At 52.5% G+C, this 18,303-nt stretch overlaps 1 protein-coding gene across 1 annotated transcript; it reads right to left on the reverse strand.

Moving 5' to 3' along the window:
• Positions 1 to 1,717: 1,717 nt before the first annotated feature.
• ACVR1B (activin A receptor type 1B) lies at positions 1,718 to 17,660 on the reverse strand. The gene is made up of 9 exons (XM_032204868.1): positions 17,586 to 17,660; positions 8,337 to 8,576; positions 6,886 to 7,134; positions 5,448 to 5,678; positions 4,964 to 5,131; positions 4,337 to 4,493; positions 3,730 to 3,854; positions 2,929 to 3,059; positions 1,718 to 2,751 (listed from the first exon to the last, which is right to left on the reverse strand). Exons 2-9 carry the CDS (start codon positions 8,509 to 8,511, stop codon positions 2,626 to 2,628), a joined length of 1,362 nt encoding a protein of 453 aa, XP_032060759.1. The 5' UTR covers positions 8,512 to 8,576; positions 17,586 to 17,660; the 3' UTR covers positions 1,718 to 2,625.
• Between the last annotated feature and the right edge of the window lie 643 nt (positions 17,661 to 18,303).

An 18,303-nucleotide genomic window follows, 5' to 3' on the forward strand; every position in this document is an offset into this window, starting at 1 on the left:
CTGTCTGCTGTTTGGTTTAGCGCTGAGGCAGATGCATGTGTGGCTACAGTTGGAGGGGCGGCTGAGGGAATCAGTGCAAGTCACGTAGCTGATTTAGTGTCCTCGAAAAGCAGCCTGCACAGTTAACAGGGACAGGAGACTCGTACTCTGGAAGGAAAACGCGCGGCGCTCGCGGCGGAGCGCGCGGCGGACGTACCTAGCGGCGCGGTGGGCTTTCCTAGGGCAGTTTAATTCACGGGTCCTAAAAATTCCTCCCCAACCCGCTGGGATGGGGCCATCGGCAGGGTCCCCTTCCAGCAGCTGGAGAGGTTTTAGGGTTGTCTGTGAAGCGCCCACCACCGCGGTTTCTAAATGCAGAAGGGTTTGGTGAAGGGACGGACGGTACCGGAGACACGAGGTAACCTCTGGCTGGGAAAGGAGTCAGAACAAATCGGGAGGGGAAGGGGAGCTGTACATTCACAAAGCGCACACACTTCCACGCTGCTCCACGAACCAGGCCCTCCCGAGGCAGCCTCGTGCTGCCCGACAGCGAAAAATCCACGGGAGGATGCAAAATGGCTCCGAACACGATGCAAAAAAAAAAAAAAAACTCCTCACTTTACACGGATAAAGTCACAGACAAGATCGGGGGTCTGGGGAAAGACAGACACACAGACATACACAGACAGCAAGAACAGAGTGTTTTTAAAAAAAAAAATAATAAACCCCGGTGGCCGGAGCAGAGATGAAACCTCACCTTACAGAACAGGCGCAAGGTTTGAGTAGAAACAGTTCCAGTGTAAATCGAGCTGTGTGCATTTGGTTTTCTTTTTTTTTTTTTTTTTTTTCTTTTTTTTCTTTTTTTGCAGTGATTTCTTTACAAACAAACAGGTCAAGAGGTAATAATCATAGATTGTTTTTTTTTTTTTTTTTTTTTTTTGTCTTCTCTTATAAAGAATTAACAACATTAAAAAAAGTTAAAATCCAGGCCCTCCCAGAAAATAATAATTAAAAAAAAAAAAATAATCAAAAACCACTCCAGTTAAAAGTTATGGCTTCAGAGTTATATACCATAGATACTGACCTAACCAACAACCGAGACTTCCCAGCTGGCCTGCGGTGCTGCAGTCAGCACGACAGGCTCAGTCCTCGAGCTGCTTCTGGTTTCGCTCAGCCCAGCTGCGGACAACAGTCGAACCAACTCTACCTCACCCTGATTCGGCATTTAATCAAAAAAAAAAAAAAAAAAAAAAAAGTCATGCAGTTCCCCCCCACCCCACAAGTTATACACAGCCACTTCCAGATTATGAGATATTTATATATGTATATTAAAAAGCTGGACGTTGATTTCCAAACCCCACACCCCACCGTCAGCTCCTGCCAAGTGCCGAGCGCCTCTCGGGAGGCGCAGAGCAGCGCCGGACACCCGGCCCCTCGTGCTATGCCCCAAGGGTGCCTCGATGGTGGACTCAGGAATCGCGTTCCTACAGGAACGGTCTCTCCTGCGTTTCCCCATGGCCTGATCTCCTTCCAGCCGGGCGCAGTGCCTGCTCCGTCTCTGAAATGCAACTCAGCTCCGTGGCTTTCTCTCCCCCGGCTTTCTTTCCACGCTACCAAGAATTCAAACCCCCAGAGGCTCAAGGCAAAAAGCCCGGGCTCCGGAGTGAAGTCAGTTCCTTGTTTGTTTTTACTTAAAAAAAAAAAAAAAAGAAAAAAACAAAAAAAAAAAACAGGGAGGGGGTGGCAGTGAGGCAACCTGATGGGAAGTCCCTGCAGCCGGCGAAGGGGGCGGCAAGGCCACAGCACCCATCGGAGAGCTAAGGATCTGGTTCTAAGCAGCCTGTCCAAGCCAGACAACGCTCACTACGGAACAAGGAGAGCACCAGCACGCACAGCTCAAAAAAAGGACACTCGAGATTTGCACATGCACAGAAAGCACGAACGGAGATGAGCCACCCTACGGGCAGACACTGCACGTCTACGGAAGGAGATGAACAGGCACAGGGGACACGCGCACCTTGCGCATGCATACACCATTGCGCACACTGACAGCCAGTCAGGTTTTTGTTTTCTTGTTTTCTTTTTTTTTTGTTTTTTTTTTTTGACTTAGAATTTTTCAAGCTTAAGAAAAAGGAGGGAAATGGTTTCACGAAGCTGATAAACTGTTCAGGCTCAGCCTCTCAGAAGGGAGCACCATTTGTTTTTGCAATGCTTTTTCTGCATGAATGTGCCAAGTCCTCGGAAAACCCTCGGAGCATGGCAAGAAAACCTTCCCTTTCCCTTCCCACTCCCAGCACCTAGCACCCCGGCCTCAAACACTGCCAACGGGTGCGTCACGCGCACTGAACTTTACAGGGATTTCCATTAAAGAAACAAGAGTTACGATCATGGCTGAGATCCCTCAGGTTAAAGTCCCTCTCAAGTCTTCACGCTGTTAGGAGGTGATCATAAAAAGGTTTCTGATTGTTTCATACCCAAGCAGGGAAGAGAGCAATTCAAGAGGCTCTGTCACCCCACCTAGCAGCCTGTAGGTCCCGCTGTCTGGTTGGTAGCAGTAGATTGGGCAGAAACACGAGGTAGGCCTCCATCACATGTCTACTCTAGCATGGCAGCTTTGTGCAGTTTCCTCATGCTGGGGCTCAGAGCCTAGATTTTCACATCTTCCTGGACACTGAGCTGTGAGAGGGTTTTCTTAATGCGGAGGGCGGTGAGGCGAGCCGCTCCGTTGGCGTACCAGCACTCTCGCATCATCTTACCCATCACCCGTAGTGCCTAGGCAAGAAACAAGGGCAGACATCAGTCCCCTCCTCGACCCCAAGACTACAGATGCCCAGCTGAGGCAGGCACAGCCCTCTGCCCCTCCTAAAACTAGAGCTCAGCCTGCGGTACTCGCTCTTTCCTCACCTTATCGAGGCGAAAAGGGGAGGTGAAGGTGAAAGCAGATCTTACCTCGTAGCTTTGCCACCAGTTTGGGATGTTAGGCCTTAATTTCTGGTCACATACAACCTTCCGCATCTCCTCAATCGAAGGATCAGAGGGTACGAGGTCATAGTATGGAAGCTGATATTCTTCGTGGATACCTGAAGGGAAGGGAAGGGGAAATGCAATTCCTGGGAGACTGGCTCATCCCCACAGAGCTCACTGAAGGCAGACAGATTCTGGTTTAGACTACATGACTCACTGCCTGAGATGCGTCAAGGCTTTGCAGCTATTTAGAACAGAAACGAAGAATCTGGGATTCGAGTTTACAAGAAAAAAAATTCAGGGAAATAAAATACAGCTGCCCAAACTGGAACAGAGTCAGCGTGCCGCGATCGACACCTCCCACCACAGAGGGAGGGTCGAGGAACCTCGATTTGAGCTGCAGTTGGCAGGACGGCTGCACGCATGACAGCACGGCGCTCCTGCTCGCAGCTGGATGTGCCAAGTCACTCATTCATACCAATTCAAGGGGAAGAAAGTTAGCCACGGGATTGGCACCACCACTTACTTAAAAGCCATCCAAAAAAACAGCCACCGCCCGGAACATTAACTCCCACTTCCCCACAAAAGCCAGCCTTAACAGGGTCACTTTTTTGGGTCACTTTTTTGGGTCACTTTTGTTGCCTCCCTTGGTAGCAAGGCACACGGACGGATCTTCCTGCAGCCCTGTGCTCCAGGGTCTCCAAAACCCAACCAGCAGAGACCATCGAGGATGGGGAAGCCAGACGCAAGCCAGGCTGTTGGCACAAGCACCTGAATGGGTATTACCTCCTGCGTTGCACCTTCGAGCAATCTCCCAGTAGACCAAGCCCAAAGCATAGATATCGGCACACTTGAAGGAATCAAAATGCTTCATGTTAATGGTTTCATCCAAGACTTCAGGTGCCATGTATCTGCAGAAAGAGACAAGGATCAGCACGTTAGTTTGGAGTGGGGATTCACTCTAAGACAGTAAACGGCAAGTTCTCCTGCACAGCACTCGTCAGCAGATGAAACTGGGTATTGTGCAGTCTTAATCAGTACAGAACTGGGCCCAACGGTGCGATGGAGTGAACAAAACTCAAAAGAGAATACTTGGGAAAGAGGCAAAAACATCCAAAAAGCACATCAAGCTCCAGACAACAGGCCCCCAAAGGCGTCTGAGAACGCCAAGCGTGCTGTCAAGGATTATAGGAGCCCCCTGGTGCTGAGTTTACAAAGCTGGCCTACAGCTCTCAGCTCGATGGCACCCAGAGACGAAGGGACACCAGTTCTGAACACAATGCTGACGCTCTGCAAGACACTAGAAATACTGAAGACAGAAAATTTCACCAGTGCTAAACAGCATTTGTCAGAGATGCCTTTGAATGCTGGCCAGGAAACGCTGCTCCCCTACCGTTTGGTTCCGACCCTTTGGTTCGGTGCAATATCAATCGTATCCGTAACCGAATCGTGCCGGACGGCCAGGCCAAGGTCAGCGATGGCACACGTGCCATTCTTCTTCACCAAAATGTTCTTGGATTTCAAGTCTCTGTGAGCAATGCCAGGCTTTCCTAAGAGAACAAAACAGTAAGTAGCAGGGAGCAAGGTCTGGCGAAAGCCGCAGGACTGGATCTCATGGCGTTAAATTCTCAGTGTTGCAACACATTTTCCTGTTTGGATACACTTTAGCCATGAAAAAAAGAGCAGAGCTGCCCGCCCATGGTTTGCAAAGGCTCCATTTACGCTTCAGAGGTACTGCTGATGCAGTAGCATCCAGAGGCCTCAAGAGGGACATAAACTCCATCCCAGGCATCAGGCACGTTTAAGGGGACTTAAGGAGTTTAGAACTGCTGCTGCCTGTGCTACCTTCCCACCCAAGTAGCCCCAATTTTAGGATGCAGATGTGAAATGCTGGTCTAATTCCCAGAAGGAAGGCGAACCCAGTCCACCACCAGCAAAAATCCATTGCTGGTCAATACCAAAAGAAAGCAATTCTGCTTTATCCTCCCTGTAAGAACTCCCTTCTTGACTTTGCTCTTACCTTGAGTACCCACAATCTCCATGTGTAGATGGGCCAGCCCGCTCGCAGCAGACAGGGCAAGCTTGATCATCCCCTCAATAGTCACCGTGTATCGATTAAGGTAGTCAAAGAGAGATCCGTGCTCGTGGTAATCAGAGACAAGCCACAGCTGAGTCCACGTTCCATTATCTGCAGCAGGAAGGAGACTGCTCAGATGGGTACAATGCAGGGACAGAACAAAACCCCTGAGCATCCTGCACCCCTTCTTTTTGGTATAGAGAACTACTGGGTAAGGCTGCAGCTCAACAGCCAAGCTGGGGGCAAGCGAGTCAACAACAGCAGTAAATTTTACCATCCTTTGGTGGGAAAGTTGAATATGTAGAGCTTTGAAAAGCATGTAGATGGTTTTCTTTAACCATTTAACTGCAAATCCAAGCGAAGAAACAACTAGAAGCAGGCTACACGCTAATAAAGTCTCTGCTCTCAGGACTGGGGAACATTTTACCTTTGTTATCTGCAGCGATAAATCCCAGGATGTTCTCGTGTCGCAGCATAACAGTTTGATAGATTTCCGCCTCCCTAAACCAGGAACGCTCCTCACGTGACGAGAAGATTTTTACAGCCACATCACCTCCACGCCACCTGCCACGCCACACTTCCCCGAAGCGGCCTTTGCCGATGATCTCCTGCAGGACAATTGTCCGAGCCACGGTCCGCTGGACGAAAAGTGGCAAACCTACGAACAAGAACACGGAGAGCTGAACGTCTGCTGCAGCAAAAGGAACTCCTGAAGCCCTGGAGCATTATATCAAACCTAGAAGGCTCTGCATTTGGTAACGCTCAGCTTGCCTAAGACCCAAAACAGCAAATGGTGGCAGCTCCTGTGCCTGTGTAGGATGTACCATTTGGCTGCTCCGAGAGCATCTGCATATCGCTTTGAAGTAGCTTGCAAACCACCAGTGATTAGGCACACAGCAGTCAGGGAACTACTGCTCCGCAGCAGATCAAAGAAGCTTCAGCCTGAATATGGAGAGGGGAACTCGAAGACAAATTCTACTAAAAAGCAGTAAATTCCCAGAACTTCTCCTAAGAAAGCAGTCCCAACGAAGTTGCCACCTCTTACGTAAGATGCAGAGCTCACCTGCGGACAGTGAGTGCAGAAGAGGTCCCTAAACACTTTAAATATAGCAGATGTGGTGCCAAAGGTTTATTCCCTGGCTGAATATCAGGTTGCTATATTCTCTGCCGCTGTGGATTATTCTACAGTTTCCATCTGCTGTAAAATTCAGTGTTTTTGTGTTTTTTTTTTTTTTCTTAACCTAACTGCTTTCATAGTTCAAAGCCATGAATAAAATGATGAGTCCCCTAGCTATTCTAGGAATGACTTCTTTTACTTAACTGAACACTGTAAGTTCACAAACACACTGTTCACTTTGAAATACCCAAGGACTCTTTGGGATGAAACAGGCTGCGCAAAGAGCATTTGCACACTAAGGTTTTCAGCTGCTGGAATCTCTCCTATTTTCCTGCCAGATTTGATGCAGGTGAAATCCTGCACCTCCCTTTGAAAGCCAATAACCCATGGGTTAGCAATTATTGTCTGTTTCCAACCCAAATCCAATTTCAGGACTAAATTTGAAATAAACGCAGCCGTGTGAGTTATCCTTTTGCAGACAAGGAGGAAAGCCACACGAAGCTGTTTTTACACATCACCAGTTATGGAGGAGTTGAACCATTGCTCTTACCTGGTCTAAGCACTGAACACTGACGTTACAGACTCTGCTGCGTGACCAAAACTAAAATATTACTCATGACAAGCCAACCTGAACAGGCTGATGAGGCAAGGACCTTCCACCAGTGCAAAGCTACGAGGACTAGAGCCAGAACAGACTGCTCCATTACAACGACGCGTTACCAGATCATTTCCAGTCCTATCTTAATACCTGAGCCAGAGCCAGAGGTGGAGAGATCATAGACCAGATCTTGCAGAGTCTTATCCTTCGACAGGCACATCTCACAAGAGGGGTCTTCCATATCCAGCCGCTGACGGTTGTGGTAGACTCGTTGGTGGTGGTGGAAAACGAAGACGACGATGATCATGACCACGAACACGAGGAAGACGGGTCCAGCAATCACCGCCACCAGCTCCACAGGACCCCAGCTGGATGGGGGTTCGTTATCTTTCAGGTGTCCTTGGGAGAAAAGGGAGGAGAAAAAAAAAACACAGGCTCTTTTAGAAAATTGTCACTCCTCCAGTGTTCTTTTAAGGACCTTCTTCTTGTGTTTTAATTATCCTCTCAGAGCCAAGACTATTTTAGCTTGCTGCTCCAGGATGGCAAAAGACGCATCAAATAACAGTGGTAACATGGGAAGGATCAGTTCAGCAGGCAGGCAAACTACAGGGAAAACCCACAGAAGATGATGGTGCTTCATTTGTGGCATCGGGGACTACGGCACCTGCTATTTAAAAGGGGGTGGGAGCCTGTTCTGGGCCAACTTTGCTAGAACAGCACGTGTTCTACCTTCCACTAGAACTCTCCAAGTGGGATTAAAAAAACAACCAGAAGGAAGGACTCAGCTCTGCCTCTGTCCCCTTCTAAATACCCCACTAAATATCAGCCCCAAACGGAGAGGAACAAGGTATGAGGAAGCACTGCGTGCCTTCTCCGTCCCAAGAGCTGGAAAGCAGCAGCCTTTTCCCACACCCTGACTCAAAGGCAGGGCTGTTTCCTCTCTGTGTGCTCAGAATTCAGGCACCCCTCCACCCCACACGCTCTCTTTCAGAGCTCTGCACCGTTCCCATCCTCGTGCCTCATCACCGAAAAGATCTGCGGTCTTAGAGGAAGGAAAGCAAATCTATCAGATAAAAGGCAGGCTGCAGAGCAAGGCAGCGCCGGAAAAGGGAACCGAGCCGTGCCCAGAAAACATGCACTGACCTCAGGCCATGGCAGACACAGAGCACCGTGCAGCAGAAGCTTAAATTGAACTGCAGATGAACGTATCTGCTGCTGCTTTCAGGAGCCTGTGCGATATCAGCAGCAGGGCTGATAAGGCCAGAGGAGTCTCATAACACGGAGCTGCTGACTGAAGGTTGAGGGGGGGAAAAAAAACACAACCAAACATTGGAAGCTTCTCCTACCCTAAAGTACAACCTCATCATCTGGTGACATTTTGTCTGCCACAGGGGAGCTCGAGCAACTTCACATTTTAATTTGAAGTAGTTTGTTATTATTTCCACTTTACAAATCAAGGGAATAAGCCAAGCACTCGAGTTCACACAGCAACCTAAGGGAAAAAGTGAAAACAGTGCCAAGAACACCTCATTCCCGACCCCAAACAGACAGCTTCCACCCTCTGCACTTCAAACAGACGATTTATTTCGCTCTCTACTCACCGCTGGGAACCATTAAATCAATTTTGTTGCAAAAATCGGAGTAGCAGCAGTGAGTGTTACGCAGATCTTCTGAACTCAGGCAATAGAAGGGTTTCCCAGCAGGAATCAGTTTTGCTTCAGGAATGCAGGTCCGAACGTGATGTTTGACGCCGTCCAGGTTGAAGACGGACACCATGCACGCGCCGTCCGTCTCGCACGTGGAGTTTGCTTGCTTGCAGTCGGAGCACAAACAGGTCAAAGCTGCAGAAATCAAGACAGGATCAGCTCCTTAAAACTCGCCAGAAACCACGCGTTCAAGCAAAAAGAAAACTTTCTTCCTCAGTCTGACCACTTCTTAGGTGTAGGAAGAATTGGCTTTAGTAACAGCAAAAGTCATATTTGATGCTGTAGACGCAAGAACCTGCCTTGAGCACCGACTACAACGTGGAAGAGCAACGCCTTTCCAGAAGGTGACTTGGCACTGCCCTTGTCTTGCCCTTTTTGCAACCAACCATTAGCAGAGATGACCCAAGTCATTCCTGCAAACTCGGCTACGTTTTACCAAGACTCACTCCCAATCCGACCTAGGGGCGGAAAGCAAACCGAGGCAGAGCACTCGCTCCCCTTGGCAGGCCGACAGCACCCAAAGGTCCTGCGTGGACCTCGGATACGCCACGGATGAGCTGCCCGACGCAGCCCAGCGAGGGACATCCACCTCCACGGGCAGCAGGCAGATGCCAACCCAAAACCCAAACCAACCCCACAAGCCAAGCGTGCTACACCCAACCAGATCGGTCGCTTATTTAGTAACTGCTTTCCCGATCCGAGACGCTTCCTTGGGTCAAATACATTCCTGGCTTTCTGCCTGCTCTCCGTGAACATTATTTGGGTGAGGAGCGCAGGAGACACTCTCCGAGGCGGATTCCCACATTTTTTCGGCCTCCCCAGCTGTCACTGGGCTTTTCTCAAGCTGCCTGAAAAACTGTAAGCAAATCCCCAGGCATCGCCCGGGTTGGGAACAAAGAGCGAGTACAACAATGTCAAGAAGAAGGGTGGGGCTTGGGGAGCAGCACGCAGCTTTTTCTTCGCCTTTCATCAGATCCCTCAGCCTCCCCGGAGGGATTCCGAAACATGTACTTACCCGCTGCAGAAATGGTCTTTCAGGTAGAGAGGGTTTGAAGAAGGTTTTTCAAAAGATACAAGCAGCACGGTTAACTCTCCCCAGCCCGGCAGCTAAAGCCTCTCTGCCTGTTCGTGCTCTGCCAGCGGCAGGACAGGCACAAAAGTCACGAAGATGCTCGTGTGTGTCAGACACCTTCCTGCAGGGCAGGGGGAGCGCAGAGCCCTCTGTCAGCACCATCACTGCCATCAGCACGTTTACCAAATCTCCAGGGATATTCACGGCCCGGGGAGAGCCCCTTTTCCCCCAGCCAACACAGCAAAATCAGGCTGCAAGGGGCACCGTGAGCCGAAGGGAAAAATAAGCAGGTCCTGAGCAACTTCTTTGGGGTTTGTTTGGGAGGAAGACACCCGTTAGCCCTTATCTCCAGTGTCCTAGGTAAATCAGTTAGGCTAATTACGTTGCTACTCACTCAATTCTCCCTGGACGCTGTGCTCTTCATTTCCTAGCTCTTGCCGTGTGCTGCTTAACAGCTCCGAGGCAGGCTGCGGTATTTCAGAGAGGCTGAATGCGGGCACAAGTGGGTTTGAACCGACAGATCCAGAACTAAAGCAGCAGTGAAAAGCCAGTGAAATACAGAGGAGCTGCTGAGCGAGGTGGCTTTAACACCACCGTAAGCAAACGCAGCTTATTACAAGCTGAAAAGGGATGTAGGATAGAAAACAGACAGGGATGACCCCAAGACCGAGCCCTACGGAGGAGAGCTGAGCACACCGTACCCAAGGATTGCTCGGTTTTTATGGGGTGATGTTCATAAAGGGGAGCCCCCTGTGTTCACCCACCCCACAGCTCAGAGCACGTCGCTTTCCAGTGGTCAGCGGGGCACAAAAAGGACAGGTCTTCCAGAAGACACGCACGCCCAGGGGAACAAAGGTTGGTTCTAATGGAGCTTTTAGGAAAACACGAGAAAGGAGAGAGCAGCCAGGGCACATTCCTACCTTCAAGTCTACTTAAAAGGAAATAGTGTTTTAAAGCATCTCCTTTATTACTTTATCAAAACCTCAAGGTAGAAATTAAAATCATTTAAGCAACACGTTCCACCATGCAGGCTCTTTGCAACTTGATTGAGATGCAGTAAAACCGAACCCGGTTCCTGTTAGACTCATTTCTAAGTCAGAGATTAAGGCTCCGGCAATTTCACTTCCAGAAGCTCAAAAATAAACAAAACACTTCAGTGCTCTCATAAAGCTGGGTTTGGAAACTTTTTCTTTCTTCCGTATCTGGCCCGAAACTGAGCATCCTTTCAAGAACAAAAGCCGAGGCACTGGCTGCATCCTCTCGGTTTCATTTGCAGAGTTAAAAAAAATAAATAAATAACAAAAACACAAACACAAAGCCATCGGTCTACCTGCAAGGTACGATACCAAAACCCCCTGTGCACAGGGACTGGAGACAAAAGATCCTTATCTGTTCTGGGCAGAAAGACAAAGTTTCTTCCCAAGGAGGGGTAAGCCCCACAAAGCCCGGCCTCGTTTCCCCCTTGCGGTGCTGCCAGCTCCCCCTCCGAGCCGGCTGCTCTTTTTTTTTTTTTTTTTATACAGTTCTCCAAAACCCCTAGGGTAAGGAGAGCAGCGTGAACAAAGGAAGCGAAGACTCCAGCAGGCACGTGTGCTGCTGCTACGCCACCCATGAGACCCTCAAGGGGCTCTCCAGACATTCCAGGAGGGCTGCAGGCAGGCGCCCTCCGATTTTAGGACTTATTAAGTCCTCGGTAGACCCCGCAGCCTAGCTCCAGCCTCCCTTGAGCAGCCAGGAGCCAATTCTGCCTGCATTTTTATCACTCAGGAGCCCATCTCCAGGCCTGCCATCGCCTGGAGCCGAATTCCTCCCCAGGCATCACCCACCGAGGGCTGGTCCTGCTGCGGTGCCGCGGTGCCGGAGCCCGGGATTCCGGCAGTCAGCACAATTACAGGGCAGCCCCTGCACAGGGCTTGCATTTCAGGTTTGATTAACCAGAAGGGAAAATTCTTCACCTATCAGTAGCACCGTAGCCATTCTTTCCCTTCGGATGGGGGACGGAGAAGCGACGGGTAGATAGCCCCACGCCGGGGGTCTCCGCGGGGCTCCCGAGCGCAGCCGGGACCGCGCGGGCAAAGCCAGGAGCGAAGGAGAGAATTTTTCATGCCAAACAGCGTTCCTTTCATTGGGGAAGAAAAGCTCCTATTGAGCAAAACATATAATCTACTTAAATAAAAGCAACCGACCGGGCCGAAGAAAATAGATGGGGGCAGAGGAAAACAAAAGAGCAGCTCCGAGCTCAGGCGGTGCCGCGCTCCCCTCTCGCAGGAGCGCCTGGGGATGAGTCTGCACGAAAGGTGCTGCACAAGTTGGCAGCCAAGCCTGCTCTATCTGCTCCATGCTCTTCCTGCCATTCTGCTCAGAGACAAACCCAGCCCTTACACGAAGCTGTTTAAACAAGCCTAGCATTAAGCTGCGGATCCTCCGAATGAAAGCTTTGTTCTCCCAAAGAGGGACAGATCGGGCTCGTGGCCCTTCTGAAGCAAAGCCTCGCAAGCCAGGCATCCTCCCGCCCTAATTGCAGCAGGGGGGAACAAGAGAAGACCCCCTCGTACCAAATCCCCCCACTAAATGTACCTTGCTTTTGTAAAATCAATCCCAACAAGCAGGTGGGGGTCCTTGGATTAGAGCTCCAGGCTCCAGGGAGCTAAAATATTAAGCTTTGACAGCCAAAGAACATTTTCTCTTTTTCCTTTTTTTTTTTTTTTTTTTGCAGCAACTATCTGAGCTCATTTTGCACATATTTATTCTCGCACAGGAATGCATGTGTCAAGATGTCTATGCAGCTAGACAGGGGAAAAGTTTCACAGCGAAATCTAACGTAATGGTGTTAACCACCTCTTGGAATACATTTCCCCAAATCTCCCCAAATCTCCGCTCTGCAAGATGACATCTTCCCGGGGGAAAAATGCTACCTGATCAAGACGTATTAAGATAATTAACCTGAAGATGATCATTGGTAAAATTGCCAATACCCACCCACGTATTTACCAGATAAACAGATTTTTTGCCGAGATTGTAAGCTGCTGTTCTTTTTCAACAGTTTGAATCGAGGCTGGAGGAACAATGATTCCCCTGACTTCTGAGCCTTCATAAGGCTCTGGAACAGGAGCTGCAATTTATTATGTCTCTGTACAGCACCTAACTTAATGAGACCCAATCTGGTAGTGATGTTTTAATGCTGCAGCAGCATAATGTTAGCAAGAGAAATGGAAAACAATTGGGTTTGTACCTCTGCTGTTTCTTTAGATGCTATAATGAAGAGGGACATGTGTAAACATGCTCGGAAGAAAGAAATACCTTTCAGGGTTTCATTATATGCTGTGCTGAAATAAAGAATAACCATTATCATCGAGGGTTTTGCCCAAGAGTCGAAATAAAACCCATTCTCATGTGGCGAGGGAGCCGAGGACTGTTCTGAGCCTCTGCATGCTCCTCGTTCAACCATACGGCCCTAAAAATGATACTTCAAGAAAACAATCAGGGCTTCATTTCCAAAAAAGCAGGGAGTACAATACCCAAAGCTCTCCAATGAAGATTTTAGAAACAAAGCTGCTACCCTGCCGAGGGGCAGAAGAAACCAGAAGATTTGCTCTCCTGCAGATACAGAGCCACCATCTCGAATGCCTTCCCTACATCTCGCTGCCTCATCAGCATCTCCATCTACTTTCAGATCTCAACATCTCTTCTGTTCCTTGCTGGCGCTTCTGAAATCTACTGACCCACTGCTGCTAAATGAAACAGAGTTAAAATTAGCTGTGCTATGAAGTAAAAAAAAAAAAAAAAAAAAAAAAAAAAGCACTTGCATGCAAGTCATCCAGAAACTAAAAATTATACCAGGATATTTAAAGTTAGCAACAAGAGTCCCAACTTTTTCAAGCTGGCTGCAGTCCCCTGGCATGCACTGAACCCAACATGAACATATCGTGGCTGACTCGAAGACATACTAAATGGAAAAAAAAAAAAGGGAGGGGGAAGGATGTGCTTTCACCTTTTAAGAAGGGTTTTTCCTTGCATCTAGTCAAGTAACACAAAAGGAGAGCTTTAAATGAATTTCAAGCAAGCGAATTGACAGGAGCCTCATCATTAATAGGGTAATTAGAAGAAGCCTTGACATTTCTGCTGCTGTTGCTCTTCAACTCAGAAAACAGACATATGGCTCCAAACTCCCTCTCCATGCTCTGGTCTGACACCTATTTTGTGTTTTGGCTTGTTCAGAAACCAGTTCAGGAGCCACCCATGCCCTACCAGCACTGCAGAACAAAGTCCTGCGAGCCAGGCAGATGGACAGACCCTTACTGGTGGTTTCCAGGACTCTATTCTCAGGCAGCTAGCACATTTTTGGGGTCTAAATAACCAGCTGCTTACTGTGCTGTCGATATTCCAACACCTAACAGGCCACAGGTTACTTCTAAGAAGCCCAGAGAAGCTAGCAAGCATTCAAAAAGCAAAGCAAACATTGTCGGGGGGCCTCGATGTGCACCAAAGTCTGCTTTTCTGCTGGGATGAAAGAGGAAAAAAATAATCCACAAAGAAAAGGGAGGCTGGAAAGCTCGGGCTTAAATAATCGGGACAAAAGAGCACTCACACCCCTGCAAAGAGCCCGCACGCAGCAGCCTGCCTCCAAAGGCTCGGCCCCGCTGAATGCCAGCGCTGCTTTCTTCCCCCCTTGAGCCGAGCAGACAGAGCAACTGATAAGCGCCCCGGCCGCGTGCTGGGGAGCAGATTTCCACCCAGTGAACTTTGGCGTTCAGAGAATTGACGTTTTTCACTTCGCTCCTTTCGCAACTGCGATTTCCGGCGCATCCACTGCTGGCAGTGGCCGCGTACCCAGGGAAAAAAAAGAAAAAAAAAAAAAAAAAAAGAAAATCCGGGCTGTCTGGCCAAGGAGCCGAAGGAGTTGAAGAATGCTCGTTGGACACTGGTTTTAATTTCCAGTTGGAGGAATCTTTCTTGGAAAGTTCGAAGATGTAACTCACGGACCCATGCTCCGTTTGGTCTGATTTATCTGGGTGAATATGTACTTGAGGCAGGTGTTGAGAATAAAACGTGCTGGTCTGAGATTGTTGCCAAAAACCACTGTTTTTGCTCCGTTTCAGGCCACAAAACGAAGCCTACCTACAGCCACCTGGGACGAATCACTGCATGGGCACCGTGCGTTTTCTTTATAAAAAGGAAAGTGGAGGGGGGGGGAGGCTTCCCCTCTATTTACCAACGCACACGCTGGGTTTACAGCACCCAAACACTGCAGAAATTCAGATGTTTTCTCCTACCGACACCAAAACAAGCAGCAAAGATCCCTCACGGAAAGCACAACAGCGAGGGCAGCCCCAGAGGCACGCCGAGCTCGCATCATGGCTGCTCGAGCAGCCAACACGGGCAGGATCGGAGGCTCCGGTCCCTGTCACGGCACCATCAGAACCGTGGCCGCGATGCCAGACCCCAAAACACCTCCCTGGGGTCCCCAAAACGGCTCCCTGGGGGTCCCCGAGGCTGCAGCTTTCCGGCAGGCAGCGTGGCTGCGTGCGCTGGGCGGAAACAATAGGAGCCCGGATCAAAGGCACGGCCGGGTCCGCCGAGCTCCCGGGGTCAATCGGCCCTTTCCTGTTTGTTTATAGATTTATTTTTTTCCCCCCCAAACACCAGCTCGGAGGAAAACCTGACGGCAGAGCCGTGGCGAGACCCCTGCGGTCGTCCCCCCCCCAGGAGAAGCCGGCGGCCTCGCTGAGGCGCCCACGTCCAGCAGGGCTGCTCAGGGAGGGGGGGCAACAAGTCCAGATCTGCACGAGGAGAGGTGAAAACCTCCCCAAAACCGCCTCCGAGTGCCCAAAACGACGGGCGAGAGGATGAGGAGAGGAAGGCTCCTCCTGCAACAGGCACCGGCCTCGCACAAGTGGCCATCGCCCCCCCCACACCCCGAAAGCGAAGCCCCTCCGTGGCCGACCAGGCCGGGGCCACCCTCCCTGCCAACAGGTGCCCCCCCCGAGGCATCGGACACCACGCCGTGAGGAAAAAGGGCTTTTTTTTCCTCATAAAAAGCACAAACGTGGGGATTTTTGCTTCCCCCCCCCCTCCTCGGGGAAAGGCAAAGGCGCGCGGCGAAGGCCGCGAGCAGCCGAGACAAAAGAGTTCGCCCTCCCTCCAAACAAATATTTGCCAACAATGCCGTGGCGATTTCTTTTTTTTTTTTGGGGGGGGTGTTTTGTTTGAAAGAAAGGTTCCTTTCTCAAAAAAAAACCCAAAACACCAAAAAAAACGGCGGCCCGAGGAGGGGGCACTAGTCCTGCGAAGGGTCAGCCCCCCCCCATTTCGGCCTGGTCACAGCCACCAACACGTCTCGCAGCATGGACATGGGGGAATTTCTGCCCCCCCCTACAATCAGGGGGGGCCCCAAAGGCGTTTTTGGGCCCCACAAGGCCCCACAGACGTTCCCAGCCCCCCCCCCCCCCCGGTCCCTTCTCATTCCAGAAGCCCCCCCCAGCCGGCGGGTCTCTCCCCAAGCAGCCCTCGCAGACCCGGTGGATTCCCCCAAATCAGCCCCCATTTCCCCTCTGTGCCCCCCCCAAAGGCTCCACCAGCACCCTACACACCCTTGATGCCTCCAGACCCCCCCCTTCAGCCCCCATCTCCCCCTTCCCTGCACCCCAAGCCCCCCTGGGGCCTCCCCTGTATGATGAAGCCCCCCCCTTTTTGAAAGGGGGGGGGGAAATGTCACGATAGACCAACAACAGACCCCAACCCCAGACCCTTCCTGGCACCCCCAGCTAACCTCATGCCCCCCCATAGCCTATTTCTCCCCCCAGGGCCTCCCCTTTGGTTCTCTCCCGCCCATAACCCTCCTAATACGCTCCCCTAGACCCCCAGTTCCCCTGCTCTGCCTTCCCAGCACCCCTCAGCCCCCCCAGTTACCCCCTCCCACCTCCCCAGTTCCCCTCACCTCCTCCAGCTCCCTCCCCTTTTCAGCCCCCCCAGCACCCCACTTCCCCCTACAGCCCCTCCAGACCCCCTACTCACACCCCCAGCCCTCTAATTCTCCCCCCAGCTCTAGAACCCCCAAAGCCTCCATCAGCTCCCCCAATTCCCCCCTACAACCCTCTCAGTTCCCCCAATCCCCCCCCATAACGCCCCCAGTTGCCCCCCCAGCTCCTCCCTCAGGCCCCCAGTTCCTCCCTAGAGCCCCCACCCCACCCCCAGCTCCCCCCATAACGCCCCCAGTTGCCCCTAGAGCCCCCTAAGCCCCCCAGCTCCTCCCTAGAGCCCCCCTAACTCCTCTAGTTCCCCTCTAGTGCCCCCAACCCCCCCCAACTCCCCCAATTCCCCCCCCATCCCCTCTAGTTCCCCCAATTCCCCCTCAATACTCCACCAGTTTCCCCCTAGCGCCCCCAACCCCTCCTAGCTCCCCCAATTCCCCCCATACCCCCCTCCAGTTCCCCCAATTCTCCCCAATACCCCCCCCAGTTCCCTCCTAGCGCCCCCAAACCTCCCCCAGTTCCCCTCTAGCGCCCCCAATTCCCCCCCATACCCCCTCCAGTTCCCCCCTAGCGCCCCCAATCCCCCCCCCACTTCCCCTCTAGCTCCCCCAATTTCTCCCCATATCCCCCCATACCCCCTCCAGTTCCCCCAATTCCCTCCAATACCCCCCCAGTTCCCCTCCTAGCGCCCCCAACCCCCCCAGCTCTCCCAATTCCCCCCCGTTACCCCTCCAATTCCCCCCTAGCCCCCCTCAATTCTCTCCATAACCCCTCCAGTTCCCCCCTAACCCCCCCAATTCCCCCCCACAACCCCCCCAGTACCCCCTAGAGCCCCCAAAGCCCCCCCAATTCCCCCCCTCAGCTCCCCATAACCCCCCCAATTCCCCCCCCAATAACCCCCCAATCCCCCCCCACAACCCCCCCAATTCCCTCCCCATCACCCCCCTGAGGGTCTCCCCTCCCCTCCCCAATTACCCCCCCGGCCCCCCCCCCTCCCCAATTACCCCCCCCCCCCCCCCCATTTCCCGGTGCGGGCGGGGGCGGGGCCGCCCGCCATGTTACAGCCGGGGCCGCCGCCGCCTCCCCCCCCCCCTCACTCACCGCGAGCCCCACCGGGAGCCCCGGCCAGGAGCAGGGCGAGGAGGGGCAGCAGCAACGGCGGCGACACCGGGGGGGAGGGCGGGGGCCGGTGGTGGTGGCGGAGGAGGAGGAGGGGGGGGGCGGCGGCGGCCATGGCGAGCGCCGCGGCCTCGGAGCCGAGCGGGCGGCGGCGGAGCGGGAGGGGGAGGGGAGGGGAGGGGCAGGGGGAGGGGGAGGGGAGGGGTTTAAAGGGGCCGCGCGGCTCTGGGGGGGGGAGGGAAAGGGGAGGGGGGGGTGGAGGGATTGGGATTGGGATTGGGATTGGGATTGGGATTGGGAGGTTGGGAACTGGGGGGAACTGGGGGGTACTGGGGGGTTGAGGAGGGGGGCTGGGGGGGTGGAAAGGGGAGGTGGGGGGGGTGAGGAGGGGGGCTGGGGGGGGATTGGGGAGTACTGGGGGGAACTGGGGGGTACTGGGGGGAACTGGGAGGTACTGGGGGGTTGAGGAGGGGGGCTGGGGGGGTGGAAAGGGGAGGTGGGGGGGTGAGGAGGGGGCTGGGGGGGTTATGGGGGGACTGGGGGGGGCTCCAGGGAGCTGGGGGGGGGACTGGGGGCTACTGCGGGGTACTGGGGGGTACTGGGGGGCACTGGGAGGTTGAGGAGGGGGACTTGGGGGGGTGAAAAGGGGAGCTGGGGGGGCTGAGAGGACATGGGGGGGCTGAGGAGGGGAACTGGGGGG

This window comes from Aythya fuligula, chromosome 29, assembly GCF_009819795.1.
Source record: "Aythya fuligula isolate bAytFul2 chromosome 29, bAytFul2.pri, whole genome shotgun sequence".
NCBI classification, from domain to species: Eukaryota; Metazoa; Chordata; class Aves; order Anseriformes; family Anatidae; genus Aythya; species Aythya fuligula.